Source organism: Manis pentadactyla, chromosome 4, assembly GCF_030020395.1.
Source record: "Manis pentadactyla isolate mManPen7 chromosome 4, mManPen7.hap1, whole genome shotgun sequence".
Taxonomy (NCBI): Eukaryota; Metazoa; Chordata; class Mammalia; order Pholidota; family Manidae; genus Manis; species Manis pentadactyla.
In genome coordinates this window covers 151,510,081-151,532,467 of record NC_080022.1, presented here as the reverse complement: position 1 = coordinate 151,532,467, position 22,387 = coordinate 151,510,081, and the positions used below count along the sequence as shown (strand labels likewise).

General features: G+C 40.8%; 1 protein-coding gene across 2 annotated transcripts in view; it reads left to right on the top strand.

The window, feature by feature from the left end:
* Positions 1–19,663, top strand: part of LOC118925289 (leucine-rich repeat-containing protein 37A-like) — a 48,768-nt gene extending 29,105 nt beyond the window's left edge. For both annotated transcript variants that reach the window (XM_057501208.1, XM_057501209.1), the window contains 11 exons: positions 2,556–2,627; positions 3,418–3,498; positions 6,297–6,368; positions 6,924–6,998; positions 8,970–9,088; positions 11,164–12,749; positions 13,110–13,211; positions 17,158–17,204; positions 18,535–18,583; positions 18,664–18,770; positions 18,880–19,663. In XM_057501208.1, the coding sequence (XP_057357191.1) occupies positions 2,556–2,627; positions 3,418–3,498; positions 6,297–6,368; positions 6,924–6,998; positions 8,970–9,088; positions 11,164–12,749; positions 13,110–13,211; positions 17,158–17,204; positions 18,535–18,583; positions 18,664–18,770; positions 18,880–19,003 (2,434 nt within the window). In that variant the 3' untranslated portion in view covers positions 19,004–19,663. The remainder of the gene's footprint in view (positions 1–2,555; positions 2,628–3,417; positions 3,499–6,296; positions 6,369–6,923; positions 6,999–8,969; positions 9,089–11,163; positions 12,750–13,109; positions 13,212–17,157; positions 17,205–18,534; positions 18,584–18,663; positions 18,771–18,879) is intronic.
* The last annotated feature ends 2,724 nt before the right edge of the window (positions 19,664–22,387 follow it).

Genomic DNA, 22,387 nt, shown 5'->3' with positions numbered 1-22,387 from the left:
ATTTATTGATCAAATGGTTGTTAACGACAATAAAATTCTGTATAGGGGAGTCAATGCTCAATGCACAATCATTAATCCACCACAAGCCTAATTTTCTTCAGTCTCCAATCTTCTGAGGCATAACAAACAAGTTCTTACATGGAGAACAAATTCTTACATAATGAATAAGTTACATAGTGAACAGTACAAGGGCAGTCATCACAGAAACTTTCGGTTTTGCTCATGCATTATGAACTCTAAACAGTCAGTTCAAATATGAATACTCATTTGGTTTTTATACTTGATTTATATGTGGATACCACATTTCTCTCTTTATTATTATTATTTTTAATAAAATGCTGGAGTGGTAGGTAGATACAAGATAAAGGTAGAAAACATAGTTTAGTGTTGTAAGAGAGCAAATGTAGATGATCAGGTGTGTGCCTGTAGACTATGTGTTAATCCAAGCTAGACCAGGGCAATAAAACATCCACGTATGCAGAAGATTTCCCTCAGAACGGGGGGGGGGGTGGTGGTGGTGGTGGTGGTGAGGTTCTAAGCCTCACCTCTGTTGATCCCCAATTTCTCATGCATAGTACTTTTTGTTTGGAAGTAAGCAGATACTATGAAGCTATAAAAGCTCAATGTTTATTCTTCGTCTTTAGCATGCAGAACTGTATATGTCATCCTTATTATGCTAATTAATGATGCTCTTTTGCAAACAGATTCTTCTTGCAAAATAGAAGCTTAAGGGAATCGGATGTAAAGGGCCTTCCACGACAATAAAAATAGTCCCTTGAGTTTTCAAACCTTCCAAGCCATAAGGGACACTTTTGTATTGATCTTAGGTACCTCTGCCATGTGGGCTCCAAACCTTCCAAACACAAATGAAATAACTGCTCAGTGGATTAGGCCCTTCATTACTTCTATTATAAAATATTTTGTAAGCTAAGTATTTCACTATCGTAAGTATTCTCATTGCTTTAAAAAAATGCCAATCGATAAAAAAGCCAAAAAAGAATATGACAACCACTGTGCCTCGTATTACAGGCACAAAGATGGGTAAGACAGTGTTCCTACCGTCTTATGACCACTGTGCATAAGCACTGAATGAACGACAAAGTGCTGCAGAGGCCCAGAAGAGGGAGCTATTTGAAAAGCCATTTATTTTTAAATGATCACTTTTCTTCTACTCCCCAGCTCTTCATTCATTTCATAAATATTTGAGTTTATGTCCATGCATCAGTTTTAAACATGGTAGACAGTGCAGGTAAGTAAGAAGGAAGTTTATGCTCAGAGGAAATGGATGTGAAAATACCTATATTAAAAAGAGGAAATGGATGTGGGCGGTGAGAGTTATGAATTGTTCAGGGAGCACAAAAGCGGGGAAAAAGACTTCAAGGTGGAAAAAAAGATGTTACAAGAGCAACGCTGTTAGGGCAGCCGCTTGAGGGGCTTTTGGGTATCGTCAAACAGACATCTTGGGAAGAATAAGTTTGCAAAAGAAGAGTGGCAGAAGGGCAGCACACAGGAAAAATACCTTGTCCTATAGAGTACATCGGGTGTTAGGGCCAGACCTTCTGGGGCTTCGAAGGCCAAGCCAAGGGTAACAAGCTGTCATGTTATCTCGGCAGCACTCTAGGACAAACTTCAGCCTGCTGGAAGATCACTTGGAGGGCTTCTCACAGCCCAAGCACCCACCCCACAGTTACTGATTCAGTTGATCCCGAGTAGGGCTGAGAATTTACATCTTTGATAAATTCCCAAGCGATGCTGGTGTTTGAGAACCACTCATGGAGACTTAATGTGGTGACTTTGTGCAGGACCGATTAGAAAGGAATGAACCAGAGGCAGACATACCCTTCAGAAGAGTTAATACACATCTAGGTGAAAAGTGAGGGATTAAGCCTGAATCAATGGAAATAAGAGAGTCACCTCTAATAGTCAAGAGTGAGTGATTTAAAATAAAAATCCGATCGCATGTTGTTGTTTTTTGTTGTCCCACCAATGTGCAACTGAAGCAGTTAAATTCATGGAATATTAAAGCAATGGAAACCAAAAAGGAGCTTCCGTTAAAATAATAGAAAGTATAATTCTGAATTAGTTTAAAGTAATTATTAATTAGAGGAGTAACCTCCTTTCGAATTATGTGAAAGACGTCTTTTATTTTTTCTGGTGTTGAAATGGCCTAGAAAGAATAAAACCAGAAAGGTTTGTAAATGTGAGAATATTCCTTTCAATATTGGAAATTATATATGGAGATGAAAACTTTTGAGCTCCTACTATGGAATTTGATGGGACCAGAAAAGTTGATCTAATCAATCCTTCTGCTGTCAGGAAGGATTATCTCAACAATCTCTCAAGATGTATGGTTGTATATTTTATTTATGAAGATAATGAAAATGAGACTTAGGTGAGGGCAGGGATAGGGGCTCTGGAAGGTTCACATAATTTCTAAGGTTTAGAGTTTAGATAAGAGCTACTTATTCAATGTGGTTATTCTAACCTCTACTAGTTATCTCTGCTAATGAGATATCTGATAGCTGAGACAATATTTTTCCTTTTCCTTTTCCTAGAGATTTATCCTGCAATAAAATACAATCTATTGAAAGACGTACATTCGAATCACTACCTTTTCTGCAGTTTATGTAAGTTACAAATACAATTTAATTATGTTTGGAATTTTTATAAACTTAATTGTAAACCTCTTTGTTATTCATTTTGAAATATTGAAATATTTTAAATGGAGAGCTACTAAAATTATGTGGCCACATCCTTTTTGTGTCTAGGAAACCCTGGTGTAAGAATTATCATATCGATCCGAGTGACTCATTCTAGAGCAGGGGTCCTCAAGTAGGGTGATTTTGTGCCCAGGCGACACTAGGCCGTGTCTGGACACATTTTGGTTGTCAGAACTGTAGCTATGCTGCTGGCATCTGGGGGGCTGAGGCCGGAGATGCTGCTCAATAGCCTACCGTGCCCAGAACAGCGCCCACATGGGTTATCCAGCCCAAGATGTCAACAATGCAGTCATGGAACCCTTTTCTAGAGAATTAAGGATCACTTAGATGAGTGTGTTTTGAGCACTTATTCCTTTATATCTAGCAATATATGTGTAAACATGAAAGTATAAATCTTTCATACAAATATATTTTTATTCATATTTTCTGTAATAATACCACTGATACCAGGAAAAAAACCTAGATGTCAATTACTAATCCATCTTTCTCTTTTTTATAAAACAAGTATACTTGATAGACAATCTTTTTTTTCATACAAATGTTAAAAATAAAACAAATGTCTTCCGTAGTGAGATTTCTTTAGTGTACGAGGAAGTATTGAGGTTACGTTTCATCATATACAGATTAGAATCCCTGCCAAGGGGTAAATCATCTGAAATAATTTTTTCTTCTTCTTCTTGTATATTTTTTCTTGTAGAAATCTTGGTTGCAATCTAATTACAGAACTGAGCTTTGGAACATTTCAGGCCTGGCATGGAATGCAGTTCTTACACACATTGTAAGTGAAATAGAAGATGAATATGTGTAAAAAAAATGATGTGTAAAAACATGATACAGTTACTGGTTAGCAGCGGGTAAGCTCAGTATGAGCTCTGAAAAATTGTGTTAAGATCCATTTTTTTGCAATGAGGAAAGGAAGGTACAGAGAGGGGCCAGGAGACATGTCTGAGTCATACATGGCAGGCTCCACTTTCCTGATCTTTCGCACAGGCAACAACCGCACTCCAGCATGTAACACCCATGCCAGCATTGTCACGGGGGTCCACGACTGTGACTCTCTCCATGGTGGGTGGGCCTCACAGTTCCACTTCTGAACCTAACTGTTTCCTGCTCTGGGAACACAGCGCTGAAAGAACTGGGCTTAGGACAAAGTTCTCCAGGGAGCAAATGGTGTCGGTGCTTCCTCAGCCATCAGTTTCTTTTAAATGAAAGGAGTTCTGAAAACTTGCCACACGGATCTTCTCTCCCCAGTCACCCAGAAAAATACCTTTCAAACTGTGTTCACCTCTGATGTGAATTATCTGAGCAGTAGGAACCTTTGAGGAATGGGAAAAGATGTTAGTGTTAAGCTGTCATGTGCAAAATAGTCATAAAGAAAATACATTGCTGTAGCCTCATTCCATAAAGTTTCTTTCCTGACTATCTAATAAGGAATGGGGCTTTTCCTCCCTTTTGCTTGAGTGCTCTGTGGCACAGCCGAGTTCTCTGTGACACAGGCAAATCACTGGTTTCATAGTTTTCAGTGAATCAATCTTGCATTTCTTTGGCTAAATTTTTTCCTAAGACTTACTCTTTGTGATGCTGTTATACTCAGAATTGTTTTCTCAATTACATTTTTGGATTGTTCACTGCTAGTGTACAGAAATACAGCTAATTTTTGCTTACTCATTTTGTCTTCCACAACCCTGCTGACCTCATTGATTAGTGCTAACGGTTTTCTTCTAGATTCTTAGGAATATGTCTCGTGGGCTTCCAGTTTCCCAGGAATGTGTTGGAGCCTTTCAAAGTCTCTGTGAACATCTCCTCCCTGAGCTTGTCCTTTTACGCTTTTTGGTTGGACTATTTTTTTGTCCACTGCCTCACACACCTACCACATTAAACCATTTACCTGTAATTGTTTTAAAAAATGCCCTCTGAGGAGAGGCTTTTAGCACTAGGCAGCTCCCAGTCAGGTCAAAGACAAGCCTTTCAGGTAAGGTCCTCCAGGGCACCACCAGACAGTAACACGGAGACAAGTCTTTGGGAAGGAGGCTCTGAGGGACCTCGGGCTGTTTTTCAAAGCTATCACTGGACGGAGAGCAAAGGTCTAGGAGAAGTTAAAGCAGCACAGATCTCACTGTTTGTAGAGAAATTAATGTTTTTCTTGAACAAATTCTCCCCACATTGCTGTAAGCCCACTGATTAAATATCCAGAGTTTGGAAAAAGCTGGTTTGGCCATTTCTGCTAGCTTTTTGTTGTTGTTGTTGTTGCTTTTATAGGATAAATTTTCAGATGTCCTTACTCCATCATTTTCACTGATTCTCCTGCAACATGGTTTTAAATCTCTAAAGTCTCAATGAACACAGGCTAATTAGATATTTAAGCATGGGAGATGATTAGGGAAAAGGAATAAAAAGAGAAAATGTAATTCTCATAGAGGTTTCCCAGATGGGTAGATCAAGTTCGAAAAGGTATTTCTATATTTAGTGCTGTCAAAATTGAGGTTAAAGTAAAAGGTGTCTTAAATCCCTTTCTCCCATACAAGTTAAACCCAGGCTTTGGAACCAGAACTGAGTTCAGATTTCAGCTCTGCTTCTTAGTACTATCTTGATGATTTAGGACAAGTTATATAACCTCTCTTTACCTCAGTTTCCTCGCTTGTAAAATGGGGTAATAATAATATGTATCACATAAGGTTATTGTGACGATTAAATGTGAAAAGCTGATCACAGATGCCTGGCACCCAATATATATTAGTTGTGATAATAATACTCTGCAAAATGTACTGATGATTCTTGAGTAAAGTTAATTTACAAGAAGATTTTCCCTTCCTGTTTTTTTTTTCTTTTGGTCTGTTGTTTGTTTTAAAGAATTGGGAAGAAAATCTCAGCATTTTGGAATAAAAATTTGCATCAAAAATGAATTTGTTCATTGTATTGATGTGTAAGCAAAATGTTATTTATTTATTCAAAAAACTTTTATTAAATACCTAGTAAACACCAGGCACCATGTCAGGCACAGGAGTGACACTGACAGTAAAGTGTGGTCCCTGCCCTCAAGGAGCTGACAATCCAGGAGACTGACTAAGTGAACAGGTGGTTGCGTGCAGTGTAGCCAAGGCTGTGACAGGTGCAGGGGTTTTACCGCCTCCTCTCAGGTTTATCCCTTTCTCTTTGGATCCAAAAGCAAGGAACTGGTCCTGCTGTCACTGCGTGGTTTAAACTGTGGAACTGTTTTAATTTCCAGAACTGAAAGAAAAGCACCTTGAATTACGGAGGACCTAGGAATACCATTTCCTTCAGAGCAAGGGGATTTCCTCCCAGCATAGTCACTTTGTGGGATTCTCAATCTGAAAAGTTTTTGCTTTCCACTTTTTTCTGTGTTTTTCCTCTTTCTGTTCTCCCCTTTATCATCTAGAGACCTAGGTAGGTAGTTCCCAAAGGAAGAGTGCTTTACAGACTCTAAGTGTGATTTATAGTTAAAGACAGATAACAATTTTTTCTTTTAACCTTTAAGTCCTATTCCAAAAAAAAAAAAAAAAATGAATGCAAGTTTCGTGACATGCAGATAATTTTACTTCCATTGCATTTTTTCAGAAACCTCAGTCTTAATCCTCTGACAACTGTTGAAGATTCTTATTTTCTCAAATTGAGAGCATTAAAATATTTGTAAGTATTGCAACAATCTCATGGTTTATGAGATGATTTCTGCTCTTTTACTTTCATCAGAGATTACCTATTTTGCACTTTGGCTAAAAAAAAGTAATTTTAATTTTACCTGGGTTATTGAAATAAGAGTTTTGGACAAAGAAAGAATTAAGAAAGAATGTATATGTGCAAGACAAGCTATCAGAGAAAGAGAGTGGTGCTGAAGAACGCACATAGATATGGAATGTGCACATGCACGTAGAAATATAACTTATTCCAGAAAGCCAAGAGGAATACGGTGTATTTAGAAAAAGTCAATAATCTAGAGAGGTGGGTGCAGGTGAGAACGAGGAGCAGGGCGATGACAAAAAGATCATAGTGTTCAGGGCCAAGGTCATTAATTTTTAAATTTATTCCATAATTTCTCTCTGGAATTATCATCTGTGGCAGATAAACTCCTGCTGGCTAGACAGAGAAGCCAAAACTGAAGTAATAATGTGTCATTAAGTATCTTTTTAAGTATAGGGCTTTTGTCTTTGGGTTCGTATCATAAACGTTTGTGCTTTTTTACTTCAGAGACATGGGAAAAACCCAAGTGACACTTAAAACACTTGAGAGCATCGTCATGATGAGCCCCAAGTTAGAAAAACTGTAAGTTGATTTTTCTTGTATTTATTTTCACTTAGTTGATTTTTTAAGCTTTCATTATTTTATTAAGTCAGGCTTATTGAAGTATGATTTTCATGTATTAAAATTGGCTAAGTGTACAGTTTGATGAATTTTATCAAATGTATAGTTACGTAACCACCACCATTCGAAATGCAGAACCCGTGTTGTCTCCAAAAAGGCCCCTTATGGCCGTTTGCAGGCAAACCCCTCCTCCCACCACCAGCGCCTGGCCACCACCAGTCTGATTTTCGTCCCTGCAATTTTTGCCTTTTCCAGGTCTTCTCAATGAACTCATATCGCATGTAACCTGTTGTGTTGGCTCTTTTTACTTAGCATAATCTTTTTGCGGGTCATCCATGTTGTTACAGCTGTCCCTCCTTTTTACTGCTGAGTAGAGTTCCATACCAGTCATCAATTAACGAACATTTGAGTTGTTTCTAGTTTGGGCTATAAAAAGCTATGACAAACATTCACACGCAGGTCTTTGTGTGAACATGTTTTTGCTGCATCATATGCTAGGTATGTATTTAACTTTTGAAGAAACTGCTAAGCTGTTTTCTAAAGTAGCTGCACCATTTTGCATTCCAGAAAGCAGTGCATGAGAGTTGGCTGTTGCTCCACATCTTCACCTGATCCTTATATTCAGTGTTTTACAAATGTTAGCCTTTCTTGGAGGTGTGTGGTTGTGTCTCATTGTGGTTTTGATTTGCATTTCTCTATTAAGATCTATTAAGATCTCTAATCTCTGATGATGTTGTCTATACATGTGCAGACATCTTCTTTAATGGCATGTCTGTTCAAATCTATTTTTTAATTAGATATTTGTCTTACTGTTGAGTTTTAAGAGTGCTTTATATATTCTCTAAAACGTCCTCTCTCTCAGATATATGTTTAGCAAATATCCTCTCTCAGGTTATAGCTTGTCTTCATTCTATTAAAAGTATCTCTGAAGACCAGAAATCTTTAATCTTTGAATTTTGATTAGCTCTAGTTTTTCTTACAGGTTTGTGCCTTTTTTGTGTTTTATCTAAGAAATCTTTGTCTGGGAACCCATTGCCAGTCCAAAGTCAGAAAGATTTTTCTCTTATGTTTTCTTTCAATAAGTTGAATACTTGTTGGTTAATTAATTTAGGTCTATCTATGATCCATTTTTATTAGTTCATTTTCACATATAATGTGAGATAAGGGTCAAATGTCATTTTTTATCTTTGCAGTTTAAAAAAATGTTTCTGTAGGACTTTCTGACAATTTATTACACAACTTACTGCACCTTTAATTGTGCCATCCCCCTCCAATGCGGCAAGCTAACAGAAATTTGGTATTATGCTAAGGCTAACTGATGGCCTTACACAAGATTAGTATGGGGAACACCCCTGCATTTAGCAGTCTGCTCTCGCCGTTTTTGTCAGGTCAGCTGAGAAATGACTATTTTCCCCTCACCGTCAGATCTACTGGCCACTGCTCTAGCCTCGTCTTCGTCAACATCCCACAGCATCTGCCAGTCAGTCTGTCTCTTGTCAGCTACATGCCTTCCTCTCTGGGTATCCAAATAATTTCCCTATATGCTTAAAATACTAAAAACACACTGAAAAAATGAAATTCCTATGCATAATGTTATCTAATGAAGAGTTGATATTCAAATTTCCTCAGTTGTCTCCGTTATGTCATTTATTTCTAACAGATCAGTGTCACCCAGTTCTAATCCCTATCACCATTATTCTAGGCATACGATACCCACTTCCATTCTTACCCTACTGTTAGGCATCTCTGTCCTCCTGTTTGTTTACAGTATTCAAGAACAGCGGTTGGCCAGCTCATCCCTACCCAACTTCACAGGCCATATGTTCCAAGAACTCCTTTTGCACAGCCCTGTGGGAGGCCTGGGCCTGCCTCTTCTACCTAGTCAAGTAACTCCTTTCCCACTGATTTAATTCTCCGTGTTTCAATTTATAGGATTTTACCTAGCCGTATGGCCTGCTGCCTCTGCCAATTTAAAAGTAATATTGAGGTTTTCTACAATACAGTCAAGCTGCATTGTGACAGTGAATGTCTGACAAACATCGCATATTGTGGTGAGTTACCGTTACCCGATGATGTTTTATTTATATTTTAACTGTTAATTTTTAAACTAATGGTGTTAATTGCATTATTTTTATTAATTTATTAAGAGTTCAACTCCCTACATTTCTAAGAACTACTCCTTTGGATTCTCAGTTACATTAAGCTAACAGTGACAGTGATCCACATACTTAAATGAACAAGAGAAAGGAATGGAAGGGGAAAGAATGAACATTAGTGGCCACATCCTGTGTACTGTGCTCTCTGCCTGGTGCTTAAGCCCTGAATGAGAACTTACTCACACAAGTATTACAGTTCACAATCTGATTTTATATGCATTAGGTCTCACGTGCCCTTTGTCTTGTAGGACAAGTATAGATATATTTTTGTTTATTTTGTTTTTGCAATTTTTATAGAGGAGTACAAGTAGTGCTATTTTATGAAAGTTTCCTTTGGAACCTGAGAGTTTCTGGTTCTATAACCAGAAGCTGCTGCTCAGCCCACTTAATGGATGGGAAGGCTCTTCTGTTCTTAGACTGTCCAACTCTAAATTTGCTCTGAACTGAAGCCTTTCTATCCCCAAAAACACTCAGGTGCTTTTAAGTATTTTTCTATGTAGTAGGTTTTATTGGCACTAATGTGATGACTTCCAAAATAATGCTTTCATGCTCAGATAGCTTGAATACAGGTCTCTGGGGCACATCATAAAGTGATCTGGGGCACATCACAAATAATACTTTGCTTCTTCTATAAATACAATGTTGCTTATTTAAAATAAAACATTTTTTTGCCAGTTATATCATTCCCTTCTCCCACTAAAGGTGGGCAAAACAGGCATTTTCATTCTACTTCTATAGGTGAGGAAAAATGAGGTCCAAGTGTTATATATTGTAGCCTAGTGCTCAGGTCTGCTAGCCTCGGTTTGGGGCTCTCTGCAAGCCCATGCTCCTCCTTCCTCACGACCCTTACCTCCTCCTCTGACCCTCACCACCACCACCAAAAATACTTGTAATTCTGGAAAATAAACCCAGCTGGCCAGTGAACTTGTGCAGGTGCCCTTGGCCTTCACGTAGTCAGAAGCTTTGGATGGTTCCCCAAGTAAAGCTGGAAATACTAGAAATGAAATTAAATGAAAGCAAAGCAGGTGTCTGAAAAAATTTTGTTTTTTTCCCTTTTGCATTTTAGGACCTCAGGTATTGTTCCTTTGATTTATTGAGTATTCCACATTGATATAACAACCTGACAGCTCTCTTAACCCACACCCCTGATCCCTGCTCAAATTTAAGCAAAGAGCCAGGGTAGACATGGTGTTTTTTTGTTTTTGTTTTTTCCCCCTATATAGAGCCTTCTCTCATGGGGGCTGGGATATATGGAAGCAGGGACCAAGCAAAGGAATAGGTTGGTAGGTGGAGAAGGGCATATGTAGAAGAGAACTTGATTGCAGTGGGTGGTGGTGGTGTGGTCATCTGTGATGGTAGCAAGAACAGGAACACACTGCAGAGGTGGTGAGAGAAAGCTGTACACTCCCTTTGCATCTGAAGCACTACAGGATGGAGTATGTGAACGTGAGGAGTCACTGTTAGATCTGCAGAGAATCTAGCCGAGGGCGAGTATTTGTCTTCTAGCCTTGGCTTTTCTTGAGCACGGGACAATTGGCCGTTGGGGACCAATGGAATAATCCTGCACGTAGTACTGTATTTTGCACTATGGAGTGTTCCTAGCAGGAAGCGGCTCTTTCAAAAGACATATTCCTCTCCTTTTGTTGATGCCGACCATAGGTTTAAGTTTGTGTTTATTTTTCTCCTAATCAAACCTCAAATGTTTGCTGAGTCCTGATCTGTTTGACTGAGATATATGGTTATGGACTGACAAAAAGCTGTCTCATCAGTCTTTCATTATCAAAAGCAGTCTCTCCTTTTTTTTAAACTGAGGTATCATTGATATACAATCTTATGAAGGTTTCACATGATCAACATTGTGGTTTTGACATTCACCCATACTATCAAGTCCCCTCTACCCACCCCCAACCCCATTGCAATCACTGTCCATCAGCGTAGTAAGATGAAAAGCAATCTCTTCTTTTTGACAGATGATGAAACATCTATAGGGAACCCAGAAGGGTCGTTCATGAAGGCATTACAATCCCGGAGGAAGAGTAACAGCCCTGAGCTGACTATCGAGCCAGAGAAGGCGGCCGCAGACAAAGATGCCATCAGTTGGTCAGCCTTCAAAAATGAGCAAGAAGACTTTAGCAAGGAAAGTGTTGTTAGTGCACTAAGCTACATATTACCTTATTTCTCTGATGAATATCTGGAAGGTGCAGAATCAGCACTATTACAATTCATTAATCAACTTCTTTCAAACCTACAAGGAGTAGATGAGCCTGTGGGGCATTTGCAAAACAACGTAGAGAACACTTCTCTTCCACCTGAATCCAGCATTTCAGCTTACAAAAATAAACAGGGAATAATCTCTGTTCTGGAAGATATCATAGATGCCATGCCTCTACGTTCCAAACTTCTGAATCCCAGATTTCACCCCCAAATCTCCACCAAAACGTTGGAAACTGCCCAATTACAAGAAAACAGCCCACCAGACATTCAGAGAATAGGGAGGAGGCTGGGGCCTTTGAAGGTGGTCATCAAGGGCCCAAAGGGCATTCGGGAGAGGCGACGCAGACAAATGAGGAAGGCTGGCATCAACGGGAAGCAGAGGGCCCAGCTCCTTGCGGAGAGCACGGCCGAGGAAAAAGGCATCACGACCCCATCCCCAAGGGCGCCGGAGCAGCCTCACGTGGAGCAGCCCCCCAGGGAAACCGCAGGAAGCTCCTTCAACCCAGAGTCTTCATTCCGAGGGGAACAGGAGGCAGCCGTCCCTTCTGTCCAGTACTTGATGGGCAGGCCTCCTGCTTCCAATACTCCAAAATCTCTACCTGAGATTAAATCAAAATCGAAAGACCTAGCTGACAGTATTTTTGTTTTAGAAGCTGCAAGTGCTGGAATGAGAAATATGAAGGCTTCTGAACCAACCTCACACTTAAGAGAAAATTACCTCTTTCCTGAATCTTTGCGGCATGCGGGTCACAAAATACTCAAGGACAAAATGAGTAGACAGTTCAGCAATAAAGGTTCACACAATAGCCCGATGGTTGTGAACAAGCCTCCACTCACTGCAGTGAGCCTTATAAACTCCCCTTCACAAGAGGCTTTTTCATCATCAGAACTGACTTTTCAGAAAAATAATTTTCCAGATTTGTTTTCTCTTTTGGATCCAACTCTCAAACTGACCACGGAAACACAACAGGAACATGACAGTGTGGGCACTGGCTTACCCTCCACATCCACAGCCTTCCCTTTCCCAGGGAGCTCAACTGCAGGTGACCACCCCGAAGCTCAGCTAAACGAGCAGCTGCGGTCCCTCATCACCGACAGTGATGTGAGAAGGCTCATTTCTCGTGTTTGCTGGACTTTGAAAACGGGCTGCTCGGAGACCCACCTGAAACCAGCCTGTGCCAAGCTCATCTTCCAAACTGGCCTCCTGATGAAGCTTCTCAGCGAGCATCAAGAAGCAAAGGAGCCCAGGGCAGACTGGGATACAGACCAGTGGGAAACAGAAAACTACATCCACGGGAGTCCAGAAGCCCAGAGTGAACAGGAAGAGCAGGAGTTCCGTGAGGTGAGGATAACTCCCAAAACATGGCCCCCAGCCTGTTGGTCAGTTTGGGACATGGCATTGAAGCACCCCGGCAGGAAGACCGCGGCCCCTAGTCTGGGTCTTGTCTTGGCCTGGGCCTTTGGGGAAGACAGTGATCTCCCACTGTGCTCATTAAAGAATGATGCCACAATTGCTGGGGTAGGTGAGGAGGGGCCCTAACACCCAAGATAAACCAAGAAAATGCTGATTTATCATTAGCATTAGATTTGGTATGTTCTTGAAAAACATTTATGCTGTTGAATGAAATAATGAGATGTTATAAGAGCTTTTATCCTTTCCACCTCTTTGTTTTTGAGAAGACTTTTTCCATTATTTTTCCAGTTCCCAAAAGTTCTGGTGCATGGGTATCAAATCAAAGTCATCTTGGCATTGTCAGTGACAGGAGCAGTGCTGGTGTTGATTACAGCTTTCTGTCTCATTAAGGTAAGGACAATTAGTTCAGGCTTCCAGAGGATAATCTGTCTTTAGATTCAGAGTCCACAAACTGAAAATCAAAGCCTCTCTCCCACCTCTTACTACTTGATATTCCTTCTTAGTCACCAGGACCGACATATGCTTTATTCTCTTCCTGCAAAGTATATGCCAGAGACTTTTAAAGGAACCCCCCTTGCCGGAGATCTCTGTGGAACTGACACCAGATAATGAGCCATTAGACTGTTTTGAGAGGTTTAAGAAGGCCAGAGTTGACATGACAGTAAAGTATCTTCAACTCAAAACTAAGTCGATTTGACATCAGTCATTCTTTCTACCACTGATTTCTTTCCTTGTTGACTGGAATAATGAGGGATGTGTAATCTCCACCCTCATGAGCGATCAGTCACCCTGGAAGAAAGGACACGGCTAAAAGATAAAAGTGTGATCTTGTTGATTCACTAGCTTTATTTAGCAACTTTCTTCGCCATCACGTAAGGCACTGTGGAAATAGGTTCAGTCAGATCACTGCAGCTAAAGCCTATGTCAGGGTTTCTAAAGCACTTGGTATTGACGGTCCTTCTGGAGCTGGCTTGCCTGCCTGCCTTTTGTTCAATAACAGAATGGTTTGTTACTTTTCCCAACAGGCAGGGCTGACAACAACAGAGTGATTTAATTAGCCGGTAATCCTGACTCTACCTTACGAACCCAACCTCATTTCCTATATGTACCTTTTCTACTGTCGCGGCAGCCTTCTTTTCAGCCAGACCAGCTCCCAGGATGCCCAGTCGCATGCCCATTCCTACTTTTGTCTGTTCCTTTGCCCATTTAAAATTCCCTTGTTTCGCCTTGTAGAAGTCCCTTGAGTCTCTGAAAGCCAACTCAAGTTCATGTTTCTTCATGAACCCTTGCCTAAATACTCCAGTCCTCCTGGTCCTAGTCCTTCTGTGAGACTTACTACCATTTCTTAGAGCCCATGGTGAGGCATTCCTCTCCCCTGCGATGTTAATATGATAAGCAGTTTTTTAAACGTCAGCTCCCCAAGAGAGAAACACCAAGGTCAACACACGGTGGAGCAGAGCAGAGATAGTTATTTTTATAGGGTTATAACAATTTATTTTCTTTACTGATCAGAACACAAGTGTTGAAATATTTTTTCATAAACATGGAAACATTTAAGTGAACTAAATATTTTAAAGTGCACTTCTGTCTTTTGTACAATAATAAAGTCATTCAGTCTAGGGCAATAGAAAGCAAATAAGACCACAGCCTTGAGGTCAAAACTTCACAGTAGAGATGTTTAAGGACCGAATGGCTTCCTGGCCTATCTGTCTTGAGTAAAACCTGACTGGATGGATGAACTGCTAAAGAGAAACTTGTACCTGAAGGTCACTTGGTCAGGTCGCTTTAGTGTGCCACAGAGGCCTCTCCCTGTGATGACCTGAAACCCCCTGGTTGTGTAGACACAGCTAGTCTGTGTGTGGAACAGATATATTTCTCATTGTCATGTCATACTCTGGCATTCTGACTTTTTATCAATGCTGTGATACTAATCAGTTGAGATTGCACCGAGTGAGTTCTCTCTTGGAGAGTCTCTGAGTCTAGGACACTGGTAGCTAGCATGGGGTCAGCTTGCCAAGGCCTCTGGGAAGGGAGTCATTGGCCATTGCCCAGGCAGTGACCACTGTACCCCAGGTGACAGAAGTCCTTTTGCTGTTTTGGAATTCATATAAGCTTCCATAGTGCTTTTAATGTCCATGTAGTTTAACCTTGCATTTATATATATGTAAGTATGTATATGGTTTCATTGTTTCTTCTCCTCACTTAGATGATAAGCTTTTTGAGGACAGAGACCATGCAATGTTTTTCCTGTGGTAGACAGTAATGGTGTTCAAGGGGGAAAGAGGAGGCAATGTCAGTTCCACAGTAAGGAACAATGCCACCTAACAATGCTCTGAGGTAGCATACGGAGTCCAGCAATAGACTGACCCGTGTGTTCCTAGGACTTTTGAAATGTCACCTTTTAATATTCTCATCGGTGGAAGAAGATGAATAAATGGTAATAGAACAGCTCCCTAACTATATGGGGGGGAGGGAGAAATAACAGCAGATCTCTATTTGTCACCTTAAATATACATATTTCAACAAAAAGAAAAGAAGAATCCATGAAAGTATTAGGAAAAAAATAGAAGCCATAAGCAATATTTTTATATCTTGTGGTGGGAAAGAGCCTTCTAAGCCTTATATGACAAGCAGATGCCTTTGATAGATTTGATCACCTTGCCTGTGACACCATTCGTAAACTTAGTACTGATTTATGCCAAACTTCCGACTACATCTGCCATACATTTTCTGATTTAATCCCCACACTCCTGGGAGGATGGTATCACCGTCTCTCTTTCACAGACAAAGGAGATCAATTTGAGGCCCCAAACAAAGGTAGAACCCAGTTGTGCTCAACTGCAAAGTCTGTGCTCCTTCACTCACTGTTGTTTTTCCTCCTTGAAGATAAAAATCCTGAGAAATATTTGAAACATTGAAGTTGAGTGAAAGCCACTGAAAGGATTAGTATATTTAATGTAAAAGTTTTCTACATCTAGGGGAAAAAGACAAACGATCCAGGGGAGAGGAGGACAATGGCAAGAGCAGGAGGCGTGCCGGCCCCGCCGCCAGTCCCTCCGCAGGGCCCGGCGGGTGCGGGTTTCCAGGAAGGCCTCTGCCACCTGACGGTATAAAAACAGTGTCTGATATTTTCTTCTGGTTAACGTGTTGTTGCATTTTTTAAATCCATCTAGAACTTGTTTATTTGCTGTTCAGTGAGGTTGAGGCAGAGAATCTAACGTTTTCTCCCACATGAAGATCCAATTGTTTTAAAATCCTGTATTAAATGCTTTATTTCTTCTTCACTGATCAAAAATACTGTCTGTGTCTGGACTCTATTCTGTTGATCCAGTTACCTTTTCTTGTACTAGTAACACACTATTTAATTCCAGGTGCTTAATAACTTATTTTAACATCTAATAGAGTGAGCTCCTGCCCTTTGATCTTCTTCATACATTTCATAGCTTTTCCTTCATATTTTCTAATATTTTCCAGAAAAATATTAGCTAGCTAGATTTTAATTTAAAAATTATCATCGGATTTGAATAAGATTGCTTTATATTAGTAGGTAAATTTGAGGAGAACTTACATCTTTACAACAATTTAGGAATGTGGTATCTCGGGTCATGTATTCATGTCTTCTTAAAGTCCTCCAGAAGAGTTTTAATGTTTTCATCACATAGGTCTTAGACGTTTTTTGTTAAGTTTACCCTGAGGTACTTTATGCATTTTTGCTGATGTAAATGGGGTTTTCTTCCATTTTAAAATTAGTTATCCATGGTATATAGGAATGCTTTTGAGGTTTGTATATTGATCTCTTGATTTTGTATCTTAGTGAATTCTCATATTATTTCCAATAAAATTTTAGTTGGTCCTCTTGGGCTTTTTAGGTTATTCATCACTTCAAATGCAAATATGTTTGTCTCTTCCCTTAACAATACTTCACTTTTCCTATCACATTGATTAGGACCTGCTCAACATTAATGAATAGTCGCAGTAGTAATAGGCACCCTACTCTTGTTCTTTTCTTTTTTCCACTCTTGTTCTTGAATTTAAAACAGTGATGCTGTTTAGGATCCTTGCGGATAATTTCTGTTCCTAGTTCCAAGAGTTTTTATTAGGGATTATCTGTTGAATGTTATCTAAAACAATCAGTGAAATATATTGCAAGCTACCTGCACGATCTCAAGTTAGGTACTGTGGAGGACTCCAAGGACAGTTAAATAGAACAGAATTCCTGTCCCCAAAACCGTTATCATCCCACTGGTAGATGAGATTTAAAATAAAAAGATGAATAAAGATTTGGAAATAGTGGTCATCATGTTAGATAATCATATCATGTTTTCTTTCAAAACAGATGTGCTCCCGTAGAAGAGCAGCGCTGGATGAAGAAGAACGCTCAGGGTAAATATTGATCTGGCTGTGTCAAAGTAGAATTTTAGAACTAGAGGAAAGCTTAGAACTCATCTGTTTCAATCACGTCATTTCACGGTGAGGAAACCATCAAAGGCAGGAAGAGTACTTACCCTACTGCCTCTCAGAAGCAGCTCCCCAGCCAAAGCTGAGTTAGAATGCGACTGGCACAGACGCATCTGCTGTCACGAGGCCTGGAAGGAAAGCGACTGGAGGGGGAAAGGTTTTGGTTGTACCTCTTCCTGCTGGGGGTGGACATGAGGCCTGGCCAGTGGACTGCTCATAGGCTCTGGGGAAAGGGCAGAGAAGGCCACATGGTCCTGGATGCTAGTCTCCTTCAAAGCTGATGGAAGGTCGAATATATGAGCCCTTCCTGTCAATCATCCCTTCGCATCCTACTGGCTTTCGGGTCCCCAGTGTCTGTTGCCTTTAACCAAACCTCACAGAATTTTAATTGGGAGAAACCTCAGTCAGGAATTTACCTCTACTTCTTATAATAAAGAAATGGAGAAGGAGAAAAGGAAATGATCTTGCCCCATGGTCATACTGAGAGCGAGTAGCAGGAAGAAGACGGTTCCTTCCCACTGGGGACTTCTCCACTGGTCATTGTGCTTGGGCTGTGAGCTCCATTTTATGTCATGACCCACTACACGTACCATATAGTCATGAGTAGTTTCTAAAACAAGCTTATTATGCACTCTGATTTTTTTCTATTCCATTTGTATTCAAAAGAATATTTTGTGTTTCAGTGCTGGTCATGACCTTTAAGCTGATTTCACAACCCATTCACTTGTCAGTGAGAGTCTGACACGTGAAAGTTAGTGAGTTAGTTGGACTCAGCAATAAGTTGGTGTGATTCAACCTGTAGGAGAAAGCAGTAGGGAAACGGAAGCACCTTCTCCCCCACCCACCAGCAAGTGACACATGTGAGACTGAGTCCAAAGGATACTGGTGTAAAATGCCTCTGGAGAGAGTGAAACGCTTCTGCCTGGTGTGCTTGAGCCGTTCGCTTACTGCACAAGGGCACTTGGCCAGTGGCCAAGAAGGTGTGTGGGGCTGAAATCCTGCCTACACTCCATGCCAAGCCACATACAAAGGTCTCCCCAGAGACACTGTGGGGCTATAAGGGACAGATACGGAGAAGTTCTGAAGCTCAGCATGCATGGAATGATTTTCAGGATCCCAGGTCTGTAGTGATTTTGCTTGTGATGATGGACTGAGGTACCCATTTGGTCCTAATAAGTCAGAGATACACATTGTGAGAGACATGAAAAATAGCATGAATCACTAATTATTATCTGTGTGTGTGTTTTCCTCTAAGGGGCTTCTTTCCACTTCCTGATAAACCCTCAGAAGAGCGTAAGAATCAGGTAAATTTGAGGAGGATCAAGTACTGTGCTGGAGAAAGCTGTGGATGTATGGAATTAATACCTCCTTTCTATTTTTTTAGAAGGGCTTTTCCTGGAGAAGGCGGCTTTGGCTCCGGAATATGTACAGAACTGTCAGTCCCCCACGTGAGAAAAACCTGGCACAGAATGTACTTGAGAAGGATGGAGGGTAAAAGATTAGGGACAATTTAAAATTCTTATCTAAAATGAGGTAATAACAAAAATTTTTATTAGTCCTTTTAAGAGTAAAAGATTTGGCATTATTCTTCTTGTCCCAGGGAGCTCAGTGAAGTCATAATAGAGAAGAATGTGACGTCAGGGTCGGGTGAGGAAGGAAAGGGAGCGAAGCGCAAGAAACCAGCACAGAGGGAGCCCCAGCCTGCCCCGGGCCACCTACAATAAAATGTGTAATTCTCTCTCCTTGAAATGTGTAAGCTCATAACCAATCCTGGCCGTCTGGTAAGGAATTAAAGTATAAATTGTTAAATACTTACGTGCAAATAACAAGTGCCATAGGCATGAAAAGCAGGGCTGAGGCCAGAATCCCTCGCGGCAGCCACTCCTTCCGCAGAGGTAATGCGGACAAAGAAGGATAAATGAGGTGTCCCTCCCTCGTTTCCCCAATATCATCAGTCCCTGGAAACTGGGAAACATATCATCCTCGAGGAGTGTAGATTATTAAGTCAAGGAAGTTTCTTCTGGGGCTCTCTCTCTCTCCCCTGGTTCGTCAAGTACCAGTTCTTTACAACCTCCTGACCTCCGGCCCACAGAGGATCGCCCACTGCTGGCCCCTCTCACAGGGTCTTTTGGAGGCCAACATGTAGCCTCTACATCACATATTGCATGATTCCATTTATACTAAATGTCCGGAATAAGAAAATCCATAGCTAATGGATAAGGGACTTCCTTACAGGGTGATGAAAGTGTGCTTGAATCATGTAGTAGTGATGTTGCACAACCTTGTAAATATACTAAAAACCACTGAAATGTATACTTTAAAATGGTGACTTTTATGGCATTTGAAGCATATCTCAATAAACAAAGATGACCTATCAGAGAAAAGTGTGTGTTTGTGGAATCGCAATGGGGGTGGCAAGTGGGTGCTGGTTCTTACTCTCAGGCCTCACTCCCTCCACAAAAAGGTGGATGGAAGTCCAGGAGTGCAGCATACATGGAGTCAGCGACAGTGAGCTCTGACAACAAAGAGGGAGCTTCCTCAGGCGGAGAAGGGAGAGACATGTGCCACCAATGGTATGTGCCCAAACCAGTGAGACACAATGGGGTCGCCTACTGTAATGAACGAGGGAGGCAGATTTTTGACAAATGTCCCCTGTGAGGTCCCGGCTCCTCGTGGACTCCAGGAGGCTGTGTAGTGAGGAGTTAAGAGCAGGGCTCCAGAGTCCACCTGGCCTTGGTGAGCACACTGCTGTGGCCCCACAACAGTTCCCAAAGCTCATGGACTTCCCTTATCTGTGCAACAGGCATGGTGACAGCACCCACCTCTTATGACCGTGACAAAGACTACATGAGATAATATAGGTAAAATGCTTAGTTGAGTGTTTAGCACAAAGTAAGTTTCCCATAAACATTAACCTCAACTTGCTCCTGCAGTTGTTTTTATTATCATTGATAAGACTGCCTAGCCTCCGCGTATGCAAATGTAAGAATGTAAGCAAAGGAGCAAAATTATGGCAACAGCATAACCAAAATGGTTATCAATTATAAATGAATCCGAATCTATAGAAAGATTTTAGTGACAGAGTAGACTGGTTGTTAGAATAAGTGGGTCACTTACTGCCTAAAGAAATGCCACCAAACAGTAAGAAGCTTGTGTGATAAATTACAGAGTTTCCAGCAATTCAAAACCAAGGTCAAGGTGAAGTCATGTTGACAGAGCTTTACCAGAATCAGGAGGGGTCTTCAGGGCCTAATGAGAATAGGACATGTAAATCAAGTGGAAACTAGGGCTAGAGGTAAGATTTTGAAGGAAAGATGAGGGAGGGAGGGAAGAAAGTTTAAAAATTTGCAACATAGAAATGAAACAATGAAACTGCTACAGTCCCACTTCTGCTGGGTCAGAGCAGTGTTTCAAAATGTTTCTGTTCAGGATTTTTAAAACTTTGTGCTTTCATTTAGAAAACAATCTGAAAACAATATACATATTATATACACATGTATATATGTGTATATGAGTAAGTGAAATAAACAAAAAGCATGGCCTAAGAGTCTGGGTGATGACCTCATAAAGTACCCCTGCCAAGTGATTGTGATTCTGAGCCTGCGGTTTTCCTGAACATGAGGACTATCCAACTGGCAGTACATGCCATGTACTATTTGGCATTCATATACCTAAAGCACAGAGCAGGGCTGCATAAGCATAATCATTTCCAAGGGAAGGCCTCGTGACAATGACATCTGTCAAATCTTACCAAGGTTTTGCAGCAGTGTGTATAGAGACAGGTACTGGGAGAACAGTGGTCACAGGTACCCAACAGTAAAATGAGAATGACACCACCCACTGAACACCCACCAGGTGTCAGGGGCTGCTCTAAGCACTTTCCATGCCTTAAGTCATTTACTCTTCCCAGCATTCCTACCCCCATTTTATGGAGGAGGACATCAAGGTCAGAAAGGTTGAGTAACCGCCCAGTGTTGAAAAGATGATTAATGAAAGACTCAGGGGTTCTGGCTCCTGAGTCCACATTCATTTTTTTAAAAATTATTCATTTATTTATTTTATTAAAGTATTACTGATATACACTCTTATGAAGGTTTCACATGAAAAAACAATGTGGTTACTACATTCACCCGTTATCGTGTCCCCCCGCACCCCATTGCAGTCACTGCCCATCAGTGGAGTAAGATCCCACAGAGTCACTATTTGCCTTCTCTGTGTTACACTGTCTTCCCCGATGCCCCCCACACCATGTGTGCCAATCATAATACCCCTGAATCCCCTTCGCCTCCCCTCCCCCCACCTTTGGTAACTGCTAGTTCCTTCTTGGAGTCTGTGAGTCTGCTGCTGTTTTTTTCCTTTAGTTTTGCTTCATTGTTATACTCCACAAATGAGGGAAATCATTTGGCACTTGTCTTTCTCTGCCTTATTTCACTGAGCATAATACCTTCTAGCTCCATCCATGTTATTGCAAATGGTAGGATTTCTTTCTTTCTTATGGCTGAGTAGTATTCCATTGTGTACATGTACCACCTCTTCTTTATCCATTCATCTACTGATGGACACTATAGGTTGCTTTTCCATATCTTGGCTATTGTAAATATTGCTGCGATAAACATAGGGGTGTATATGTCCTTTTGAATCTGAGAAGTTGTTTTCTTTGGGTAAATTCCTAGGAGTGGAGCTCCCAGGTCAAATGGTATTTCTATTTTTAGTTTTTTGAGGAATCTCCATATTGCTTTCCACAGTGGTTGAACTAGTTTACATTCCCACCAGCAGTGTAGGAGGGTTCCCCTTTCTCCACATCCTCGCTAGCATTTGTGGTTCCTAGTCTTTCCTAGTCAGTTGGCCATCCTAACTGGGGTGAGGTGATATCTCATTGTGGTTTTAGTTTGCATTTCCCTGATAATTAGCGATTTTCATGTGCCTGTTGACCGTCTGAATTTCTTCTTTGGATAAGTGTCTGTTCATATCCTCTGCCCATTTTTTAATAGGGTTATTTGCTCTTTGGGTGTTGTTGAGGTGTGGGAGTTCTTTATATATTTTGGATGTTAACCCCTTGTCGGATATGTCATTTACAAATATATTTTCCCACATTGTAGGATGGCTTT